We start from the raw sequence: 12,015 nt of genomic DNA, 5'->3' as shown, positions 1-12,015 counted from the left end.
GGTCAGTTAGGATCACCACTTTATTTTTAGAATGTGAAATGTCAGAATAATAGTAGAGAGAATTATTTATTTAAGCTTTTATTTCTTTCATCACATTCCCAGTGGGTCAGAAGTTTACATACACTCAATTAGTATTTGGTAGCATTGCCTTTAAATTGTTTAACTTGGGTCAAACGTTTTGGGTAGCCTTCCACAAGCTTCCCACAATAAGTTGGGTGAATGTTGGCCCATTCCTCCTGACAGAGCTGGTGTAACTGAGTCAGGTTTGTAGGCCTCCTTGCTCGCACACGCTTTTTCAGTTCTGCCCACAAATGTTCTATAGGATTGTGGTCAGGGTTTTGTGATGGCCACTCCAATACCTTGACTTTGTTGTCCTTAAGACATTTTGCCACAACTTTGGAAGTATGGTTGGGGTCATTGTCCATTTGGAAGACCCATTTGCGATCAAGCTTTAACTTCCTGACTGATGTCTTGAGATGTTGCTTCAATATATCCACATAATTTTCCTCCCTCATGATGCCATCTATTTTGTGAAGTGCACCAGTCCCTCCTGCAGCAAAGCACCCCCACAGCATGATGCTGCCACCCCCGTGCTTCACAGTTGGGATGGTGTTCTTTGGCTTACAAGCGACCCCCTTTTTCCTCCAAACATAATGATGGTCATTATGGCCAAACAGTTCTATTTTTGTTTAATCAGACCAGAGGACATTTCTCCAAAAAGTATGTGCAGTTGCAAACCGTAGTCTGGCTTTTTTATGGCGGTTTTGGAGCAGTGGCTTCTTCCTTGCTGAGCGGCCTTTAAGGTTATGTCGATATAGGACTTGTTTTACTGTGGATATAGATATTTTTGTACCTATTTCCTCCAGCATCTTCACAAGGTCCTTTGCTGTTGTTCTGGGATTGATTTGCACTTTTCGCACCAAAGTACGTTCATCTCTAGGAGACAGAACGTGTCTCCTTCCTGAGCAGTATGACGTCTGCGTGGTCCCATGGTGTTTATACTTGCGTACTATTGTTTGTACAGATGAATGTGGTACCTTCAGGATTTTGGAAATTGCTCCCAAGGATGAACCAGACTTGTGGAGGTCTACAATATTTATTCTGAGGTCTTGGCTGATTTCTTTTGATTTTCCCATGATGTCAAGCAAAGAGGCACTGAGTTTGAAGGTAGGCCTTGAAATACATCCACAGGTACACCTCCAATTCATTCAATTAGCCTATCAGAAGCTTCTAAAGCCATGACATCATTTTCTGGAATTTCCCAAGCTGTTTAAAGGCACAGTCAACTTAGTGTATGTAAACGTCTGACCCACTGGAATTGTGATACAGTGAATTATAAGTGAAATAATCTGTCCGTAAACAATTGTTGGAAAAATTACTTGTGTCATGCACAAAGTAGATGTCCTAACCGACTTGCCAAAACTATAGTTTGTTAACAAGAAATTTGTGGAGTGGTTGAAAACGAGTTTTAAATTACTCCAACCTAATTGTATGTAAACCTCCGACTTCAACTGTATATAAGATGTTATTGGCCCATGTTGGGGCTAGGGGTCGGGGTATGGGAAATGAGAGGAAACATCAGAGGACAGGGCAGGGTTATGGTGAGCCAGACCATCATTTCAGGAGGTGGCAGCTCACGTTTTGTTAAATGTGATTGCAGTTACATTGCTGCAGCTTGCATCACTTGCACAGTTGCACATATAGGTGTATACCTTAGGGTACGTATGCGTTCTTTCACATGAGCGCCACACTGCAGTGCCAAGTCCTTAATAGAGGTGTACTGTATGCTTTCATACATGCACTCTCATAATCATGCAGTATATCATATATTTGTGCGCTGGGTATTGTAGCAGTAATGGAGATTATATTGGTGCTTTTTCCATACAGCTACGTTCAACCCGCCCCTCTCTTTCCCATAGGCCACGGTTGGTCTGATCCGTAACCTGGCGCTGTGCCCAGTCAATCAGGCCCCACTGAGGGATGCTGGAGCCATCCCCCGATTGGTCAACCTGCTGCTGAAGGCTCACCAGGACACCCAGAGACACGCCTCCAGTTCTCAGCAGACGTACCAGGTCAGTCACGACACCATTCAACACAAAAGACTCACTATCACAGGAATGACACTGTCATCATCCATAATTATAGAAGTATGTCACCTTCATCAGTGGTGTAAAGTACTTAAGTAAAAATACTTTAAAGTACTATTTAAATTGTTTTGTGGGGTATCTGTAGTTTACTTTACTATTTATATTTTTGACAACTTTTACTTCACTGCATTCCTAAAAAATATAATGTACTTTTTACTCCATACATTTTCCCTGACACCCAAAAGTACTCGTTACATTTTGAATGCTTAGCAGGACAGGAAAATGGTCCAATTCACGCACTTATCAAGAGAACATCCCTGGTCATCCCTACTGCCTCTGATCTGGCGGACTCACTAAACACAAATGCTTTGTTTGTAAATTATGTCTGAGTGTTGGAGTGTGCCGCTGGCTATCCATATATAAATAAAAACAAGAAAATCGTGCGATCTGGTTTGCTTAATATAAGGAATTTGAAATTACTTATACTTTTGATACTTAAGTATAATTGAGCAATTACATTTAGTTTTGATACTTAAGTATATTTAAAACCAATATTTAAAGTATATTTAAAACCTGAGTGGCGCAGTGGTCTAAGGCACTGCATCGCAGTGCTAACTGTGCCACTAGAGATCCTGGTTCGAATCCAGGCTCTGTCGCAGCCGGCCGCGACCGGGAGACTCATGGGCGGCGCACAGTTGTCCAGGGTAGGGGAGGGAATGGCCGGCAGGGATGTAGCTCAGTTGATAGAGCATGGCGTTTGCAACGCCAGGGTTGTGGGTTCGTTTCCCACGGGGGGGCAGTATAAAAACAAATATGTATTCACTAACTGTAAGTCGCTCTGGATAAGAGCGTCTGCTAAATGACTAAAATGTAAATACTTTTTGACTTTTACTCAAGTAGTATTTTACTGGGTGACTTTCACTTTTACTTGAGTCATTTTCTATTAAGGTATCTTTACTTTTACTCAAGTATGAACATTTTGTACTTTTTCCACCACTGACCTTCATCACAAATATGCAAGTCACTCACAGTTACAACACTTATACAGAGTGAGTCACCTCCTTTGCAACCCACATACCACAGATGAATCCACTCCATTACATGCTAGCCATATCACACTATCACCTCAGCCAAATTGTACAGAATTCAAATACACTGAAGCACTCAAAGCAACATTCTTTCAACACTCTGCACATCAAATCACAAAGATTCCAAGACTGCATTCTCTGTGTTTGAAACAGTTCCTCACACTGTAAAATGAGTAGGTTGTATTTCAGACTCAGTAAAGGGGTGCAATGTGCCACTCAGGGTCCCAGCAGGATAGTCCAGTTGTCACTGCCATGCCCCAGCACACGCCCCATCCCAGACCTCTCCAACCCAATGTAGGCCAGTTGGCCTATAGGGAGACCCAGTGACAGAGATCCATTTCAGTCCACTGGCCCACTTTGAACTCTGAGCTGCACAACAATACTCACAAGTACAGACAGAAAGCAGTGGTTTGAGGGAAAATAAGAAATGTATGCTAAGTTTGTGAGAGACGACCAGGGAATTTTTCCACTGAGTCTCAGCAGAAGGTTGCAGACATATACTTCCACCTGTTTCTGTTTTCACCTGTCAGCTTTTTCCGGCAAGCCAAAAATGATTACCAAGCACACCAGGCCCATTCCTCTTGCTCGTTGTCTGTAAATGGTTTGCTTAAACATGAGGCGGGATCCATACACACACACACATGCACACGCATACGCACACACACACACACACACACACACACACAAGACACTCTCTCAAGTCTATTACTCATTTTATGGGGTTTTGAAGCCATTGGGAACTTGCCCAAACGTGATTTGGGATACAGTGCTCTCTGAGTGTCAAAGTGAATGGCGCCCAGCTGTTGTATAGCTAAGCTTGTCAGACCAGCTTACATGAAGTAGATCAAATATACACACACACAGAATGTTACCAAATGATCAAAACAAACCCATACATCAATGTATCGTCCCACAGGGGATTTCACAAAGTCACACGTACTCCACACACACACTTCCTAACTCTTACCCACTCCTCCCAGGATGGTGTTCGTATGGAGGAGATAGTGGAGGGCTGTACAGGAGCCCTGCACATCCTGGCCAGAGACCCCGTCAACAGGGGAGAGATCGCCAGCATGCAGACCATCCCACTCTTTGTACAGGTTCATGTCTAATACACCAAACTCTCAGTTGGTGCTGTATGCACTTGTGTGAGAGAGAGAAAGTGAGTGTGTGTACTTGTGAGTTTTGGTGTATTTGAGCAGATATGTGTGTAACTCTGAGCTCTCCATCCCTCTCTCCGTCTGTCTGTAGTTGTTGTACTCGTACGTGGAGAACGTGAAGCGTGTGTCTGCGGGGGTGCTGTGTGAGCTGGCCCTGGAAAAGCAGTCTGCAGAGATGATCGACGCAGAGGGAGCCTCTGCCCCACTCATGGAGCTGCTGCACTCCAGCAACGAGGGCATCGGTCAGTCTCTTCATAGACAGCAGTTTATGCTTTAGTGGATTTTATATAGCTCTCTTCTTTAAACAAACACTTGGCCTTTCAACAAACAATCATATGTCTATTCTTTAAACAAACACTTGGGCTTTCAAAACAGTCCCATATAAATACAAATAGACACACACACACACGTGACTCTCCTACGCGCTTAGATTTTTTTTTGCTATCTAGAACCTAAAAGGGTTCTTTGGCTGTCCCCATAGGAGAAACCTTTGTAGAACCCTTTTTGGTACTAGGTTCTACCTGGAACCAAAAAGGGTTCTACCTAGAACCAAAAAGGGTTCTCCTATGGGGACAGCTGAAGAATCCTTTTGGATTTGTGTACACACAAGTCTTCACAAACAAACACCATCAACCACACTTTATTCTCTCTCTCTCTCTCTCTCTCTCTCTCTCTCTCTCTCTCTCTCTCTCTCTCTCTCTCTCTCTCTCTCTCTCTCTCTCTCTCTCTCTCTCTCTCTCTCTCTCTCTCTCTCTCTCTCTCTCGCATATGCACACAGACCGCTTACAAACAAATATGACCTCTTTATCTCTCCCTGGGCTCTCTCCATCTCCTTTTAATAATGTGTGCTGACTAATCAAACATGACTCTGTCTCTTTAAATCTCTCTATATCTCTGCCTCCCACCTCTCTCTGACCATCGCGCGTTCTCAATGTTGTCCTATGTACCCGATTAGCATTTTGGGTACTCATCATAACTGTCATAGCGTAGAGGCAATGACAAACAACCTCTTGATAGCTCTTCCTTCTTCTCTCCCTCCCTCTCTCACCCCCGCCCACCCTCTCTTTCCCCCACTCCCTCTTTCCATGTCTCTCCCCCCACCTCTCCCTCTTTCCCCCACTCCCTCTCCCCCGACCTCTCCCTCTTTCCCCCACTCCCTCTCCCCCCACCTCTCCCCTTCCCCCACTCCCTCTCCCCCCACCTCTCCCTCACAGCCACCTATGCGGCAGCCGTTCTCTTCCGTATCTCGGAGGACAAGAGTTCTGACTACAGGAAGCGTGTGTCCGTGGAGCTCACCCACTCACTGTTCAAACACGACCCTGCGGCCTGGGAGATGGTAAGCCTCTGTCTCTGATGCCGCCTATAGCCTGGGAGCGATCAGTACAAGGATCAGTAGTGGCTGGCCCTGTTTGAACACCTTTACGGTTCATCTCAGTTGTCTATAGGGGCTTGACTGGCTTCCGCCCTTGGATTGCTTTAAACCAATCCAATATTTCTCCGATCAGTCATTGCTTCAGGGAAGAACTGTAGCAAAATCCAAATACACACCACACCACTAGACAATCGATACCACTCAATAATCAATCTGTATGTTTACCTTCCACGCTTGCATTACCATAAGAATGAATCCCCAACAACTAACTCTATCTAGTGTTTGTACATGATTTCAAAACCTGCATGCCTAATGCGCTAAGTATCTCTGATACCACACATCGCCACAGGCTCCCAAAGCTCATTGGATAATTACAGCCATCCAGACTCACCGATTGGATTAGTGGCAGATCTGGCCCAGGTGTTAATCAATCACATCGAGCCGGGAACCTGCTGACTCATCAGGTTGTCAAGGGGAGCGGAGACATGGAGGCCCAAAGCAGACAGGTCTACTGTTTACACTACATCCGCCATGAGGAAGTATCGAACTCCAAAGGGATAGATTTCCTGACTGAGTGTTGTTGGCACCAGGTGTAAAGGCAACGTCTTCCTCTGTTGTTTTTTAGAAGGGGATCGGTAAAAGTTTGAAGTAAGAATGGTATATATTAACATGAATATTTCTCAATCTGTCTCTTTCTCTCCAGGCCCACAATGCTGTACCCATGCAAGCTGCATACTTGGCGGATGGTGAGTGTGGACCAGTCCTATCCTACAGTAAAATACACCAATGTACACCACTGTTGTATAATATGCTAGATTATAAACCATGTGGTTCGAGCCCTGAATGCTGATTGGATGAAAGCTGTGGTATATCAGACCGTATACCACGGGTATAACAAAATAATACTATTTACTGGTCTAATTACGTTGGTAACCAGTTTATAATAGCAATAAGGCACCTCATGGGTTTGTGGTATATGGCCAATATACCACGGCTAAGGGCTGTATCTAGGCACTCCGCGTTGCGTCGTGTGTAAGAACAGCCCTTCACCATGGTATACCAGCCATATACCACACCTCCTTGAGCCTTAATGCTTAATTATACTACTGTAATGAACATCTTACATTACACTACTGCATTTCACAAAAAAAGGCAAGAGAGAGATAGATCGACAGACCAGAAGAGAGAGAGGCAGAGATGGATTGACACACACACACACACACACCGGAGTCGGACCCCATTTAGGTTAAGTGCCACTTGATTGGTTTCCTGTCAGTGGCTGTGACGAGTGACAGTGGACTGTGTGTACCAGAGGGTGATCATTAAATCAACATGCAAGCAATGTCACAGCAAATCCTACCCTCATCTCACTAGTCACGCACACACACAAACACATACTCAAACATGATTGAAGAAAAAATTATAATAATAATTGCGTTTCATATACACACAGACACACACACACACACACACAGTAGTGGGCATCAGAGAAGAGGAGGAAAACAAGAGACGTATCTATAGAAAGCAGGAGGTATTGTCCTTTTCCCCTCAGCAGTCCATCAGACCCCAGGGAGTGTGGGGGACCCCAGCAGTTTATATAATGCCCTCGGCCCCCTGGCCGCACTGCAGAGAGTGTGTGTGCGCGCGTGCATTCATGTGCGTTCATGTCTGTGTGTGTTTCTCTCTGATGTGTCTGCTCCCGCCATGCCCTGGAGAGGGGGCGGGTGATAAGGGGGGGAGGAGGGGTGCACTATAGGCTGTCAGCGGGGATGGCATTAGATTCACAGAGGTATCTATCCATTTCCACTCTGGTCACATTTCCATGTCATTTACATTTTCATTAACTGGCCATCTATCATCGTCAAGCGATCTCCTGCACTCTATCCCGCTCTCTCTCTTGCTCTGTCTCTCACACACACACTGCTGAGTTGACACCCACTCTCTCTTTTCCACTGCTCGGCTAATGCTCCCTCCCTCCTTCCTATGATTGCGTAACACTTATCCTCTATCGAAAACACTGGCACTCTCTCTATCTGGTGAATTTATCTTTCAGGTTTTTTCCCTAGCTCTATCGGTCACTACTTTATCTCTTTGCACTCATACAGCATCTTTCTCTAGCTAATCTTAGGTCTCTGTCATATGTCCTAGTTGTGAATCTCCACTCGGTCTTCCTCTCATCTCATCCATCCCTCTCTCTGCATACTTACAACAGTGAATCCTCATCTCAATATCTTTCATTATAATTCTGAACTCTATCCCTCATATATCCCCTAATGTGTGTGTGTGTGTCGTACATTAGTCACCATCCTTCCAGAGCACTGTGTGTCCTTTCGCTGCTGACGCTTAATCCATATTGCAGTGCTCACATTATTAAACAGGGTATGAAATAGCATTAATGGAATAGAATAGAGGTGAAGGTGAAGAGATTATTATTCCTGTTCTTCTTTCCATCAGTCACAGGAAAAGGTCTGCTGATGGGAGTAAAGCTCATTTCTGACTGCCTGACTAATAATGTGGATGCTTGCACACTGGCTGTCTGTCAGTGTCAATACACCAAATGAGCTTGCCTCTCTGTTTACCTGGGTATTCTATATTTGTCTCGCTCTCTCGTTCTCTCTCTCTCCCCCTCTCGCTATCCCTTCCTCTCATCTCTCTCTCTCTCTCTCCTTCCCTCAGAGCTGGATGGAGCCTACCCCCCCTACGGCTACTCTGACCTGGCCATGGACGGGATGCCACTGGAAGCAGAGATGCATGAGCAGTACATGCCTGAGATGGCCTACGATCCCCGACAGGCCTACCCAGAGCCCCTCTAACACACAGGGCCAGGTCAGTGATGTAGACGCATACACTACACAGAGCTCCTCTAATGCACAGACTCAGCCCATACTTTCCCAGCACACACATACACACAGACGCCCAGAATGACTGTAAAACACAGACAGCTCAGCTCTGTAGTTACATAGTAAATTACATGAACAACAACATACCATAATTGCAACATTTTAAGACCACATGAAACATGGATTATGTCTAAATAACTGCCTCTTCCATTGAAGGCACAAAATGGAAGGAGTGAAATTGGCATGAACACCAAGGAGGGACAGCTGAACGAGGATTCCACCACAAAGGGAAACTCCTATTTCATGGGGAGACATTGGGCAATCAGGGGCTGTTGTCAGAAAACACAAGAAAACGAAAAGAAAAAAACAATAACAACAATTTTGTGTTCCTCAAAGTGAAAAGTAGCTTTGTTACAGTTATTGTGGAGGGAAATTGAACTTTAACTTTTAGATGCTGTGTTGGTTTTAGACGTTTCCTTGCATATTTACAGTGCACATTCTTTTTTATTTTTTTCATGTGTATAATTTGCATGGTGGTATGCAGAGCCACATACAGTAATCCTCAACCATAACCAGTAACATTGAGTTCAGACAACAAGAAGTCCTGTTCGTCACGTTATGAGACCGGTGGCTATTTGGAACAGCAGCGGTCCATGTGCTGCCTATAACCCCAGTCCAGTCCATGATCCAGACTACTGCTGGGTTTGAGGGTCCAAGACAAGCACCCTCTTCCCTGAAGGTGTGTCCACAATCACTCTCTCCCAGTCGAGTGGTCTCCCAAGCACACTAAACTATAATAATAATAATAATAATAATATGCCATTTAGCAGACGCTTTTATCCAAAGCGACTTACTGTGCATACATTTTTATGTATGGGTGGTCCCGGGGATCGAACCCACTACCTTGGCATTACAAACTACAACTTCAGCTGGTGCGGTTGGTTCTCCTCTGTTCCTGTGGACCGGTCTTGATCACATACAGTTACAGACACTCAACCGACACAGTATACATATGCATCATGGACTAATACATTGTGCTTCAACATAAAACGTGTGTATGATCCAAAACGTAATGTCGGGCAGGCCCACACCCTTTAACAGCTACTACAACTGACGTTTCCACAAAGTATGTGCGTTGTTATGGAAGAGGTGTTTTTTTATGTCTTGATGTTTGGGGGGGGGTTTCTGAGGTATAGGCAGGGGTTGTATGCCAAAGAGATTTATTTTGTGACGATGATAATCATATAGCTTTCTGTTTGTTTTCTATTTTGATTGGGTGGGGGTTGTGTGGGGGGAAGCAGTCATGGGGATCCTGTTGTTTGTAGTGTGTGTGCTATACCGACCCCGCTGCACATTCCTACCTTCCAAACGATAGAAAAGGCAAAGAGAAACGAGGGATGATGTTGATAAGAGATGAGTGTACCATATGAATGGAGGGGAAATTAACACTATGAATATGCATTTTTACAGAACATTTTTAGTTTGAAACTTTTTTTCAAATAAAACAAACTATATTAACTAGCCTGTCTCCTGTGTATTTGTATGTCTAATTGGATCTTATTTAGCCCTGAGATCATTATTGCTTTCACTCATTGTCAGTCAAGCCAGGCCGAAACTCCAGCCTATAAAAACCACGGCATGCTGGTGTTGAAGAATCCAAAGTAAACTCTGTCTCACAGCGCCCCCAAGAGGCAGGACATCTGCCCTCTCAGTACCACATTCGGGTTTCAAAGAGTAATAACAACCGAAAGCTTATGATAAATATACTGATAACTAACCCCTATTCATCTGTGCATGTAACGGAGGGAGATCATACCAGATAAACTCACCCATAGCTTGAAATGGCGACATTGAATCGGATCCGGGTTAGGGCTCCACTGTAACTGGCATTACTGTGCGTCACACATGCTACAAAAGTGAGAATCATAAAGAGAGAAGTGTGAAGTAAAGTGTATAAAGAGAAGGTAGAGATTCAGTGGCGGCCCGTCATTCAGGGCAGGTGGGGCAGACTGTTTTGAGCCGCACATTTCTAGCAAAAATTAATAAATAATTTGGGCTTGCCTGTTTTTTTGGCATAATTACGTGTCACATATCAGTTTGCAAAGAATGTAAAAAAAAAACATACATCGAGTTAATAAAGCCGCATACAAACATGGTCTCTTTTTGTTTTCTTGAGTAAGGCAGCTCCAAAATGAAGGTGTTTCAGCCTAGCTCAGTGCTTTCTGTGGTGGTGGGGCAAGCCAGCAGAAAATACGGAGCGTTGCGCCATGATTGGCTCAGTGTTCTGTCACACATGGGGACACTAGGTCACCGTGAAGTCTAAGGGTAGACCTAGAAAATTCAAGCCCCTTGGTTGCTGCCATAGTTACATTAGAAGTGCCCTTCCAAGAAGGCTCAAGGTCATTGGCCACAGATAAAATCAGTAGCTTTGATTGGACTGATCATGTCAACATCATACATTCAAATTCTTAGCTAGCAGTCATCATCATGAATCAAGTCGACAATCTACTGATAAATCCTTTTTAATCCTTGTCATATGAAGAGAAATTATGAAGAGAAAATATAGATAAAACGTATTGGTGCTCATCGGCCATTGGACATAAACATTACACAACATGTTGGAAATCGCAAATTCAAGTGGTTTGGAAGGAATCGGTGGCTAACTGCAAGCATTGCAAAGCAATCACTAGCCTGATATTCAGTGGAGTGACTGTGTGGTCCCAAATCTGGGATTAAGGGGCTCTTTTCCAAGTTTAAAATGATAAACATTCAACATTGGCCATGCTGTCAATGAAGCATGATTTGTGCCTTGCTCAAAACAACTGTTAACTCGGAACTGCTAAAAACTTTACTTCCAGTGAGTTCAAGACAACTGGGAAGTCGGGAATAAACGAGCTCCGACTGGGAAAATACGTTTTGAACGGTCATCCAACTCAGAATTGTAAATCCGGCCTCTTTCTCTTTCTTTGATGACAAAATTTGCCCACGAAGGACCGCAGTGCCACCTTCATGTTCAAATGAGCACAGCACAACAAGGTGAGTCAAAAAATCTATTGTATGCTGCTGCATAAATGATATAATATGCCAGGGAGATATGTATTCTGTAGCTAAGAAAGTAATACTAAGTGTATGTTGTGTAGTAAGCTGTTAGTAGCCCGTGTGCCTCACCCTAATAATTTGGTCTATTTACCCCTCTTAAATGTTGCCTACTGTTCTGACTTGGTGGTGCACATAGCCTGTAACCTGTTTTAGAGAAATGTAATCAAATATTGTAAGAGCTTTCATTGTCTGCTTATATGCCCCCTTTATTTATCCTACAGTTCTGACTTGGTGTACAGGGAGAACACTGTAAGAACGGCCCATGCTCGGAATTCTGTCGCTGTACATTTCAAAAGTGCTAAACAAATAGTTATATTGACTACGTCCGTCCTAGCTCGCTCATTAATGTCTTAATCGAAATTACGGATT

The 12,015-nt window shown here is 44.0% G+C and overlaps 1 protein-coding gene across 2 annotated transcripts in view; it reads left to right on the top strand.

The window, feature by feature from the left end:
- Nucleotides 1–10,068, top strand: part of LOC121569654 (junction plakoglobin) — a 78,176-nt gene extending 68,108 nt beyond the window's left edge. For both annotated transcript variants that reach the window (XM_041880791.2, XM_041880792.2), the window contains exons 10-16: nt 1,920–2,072; nt 4,156–4,275; nt 4,427–4,577; nt 5,550–5,671; nt 6,411–6,453; nt 8,384–8,533; nt 8,764–10,068. In XM_041880791.2, coding sequence (XP_041736725.2) covers nt 1,920–2,072; nt 4,156–4,275; nt 4,427–4,577; nt 5,550–5,671; nt 6,411–6,453; nt 8,384–8,520 — 726 coding nt within the window. In that variant the 3' untranslated portion in view covers nt 8,521–8,533; nt 8,764–10,068. The remainder of the gene's footprint in view (nt 1–1,919; nt 2,073–4,155; nt 4,276–4,426; nt 4,578–5,549; nt 5,672–6,410; nt 6,454–8,383; nt 8,534–8,763) is intronic.
- Nucleotides 10,069–12,015: the final 1,947 nt, after the last annotated feature.

The sequence above is a fragment of the Coregonus clupeaformis genome, chromosome 7, assembly GCF_020615455.1.
Source record: "Coregonus clupeaformis isolate EN_2021a chromosome 7, ASM2061545v1, whole genome shotgun sequence".
In the NCBI taxonomy this organism is placed as follows: domain Eukaryota; kingdom Metazoa; phylum Chordata; class Actinopteri; order Salmoniformes; family Salmonidae; genus Coregonus; species Coregonus clupeaformis.
Note: the sequence above shows the minus strand (reverse complement) of the source record. Positions and strands in the feature narration are given on the sequence as shown.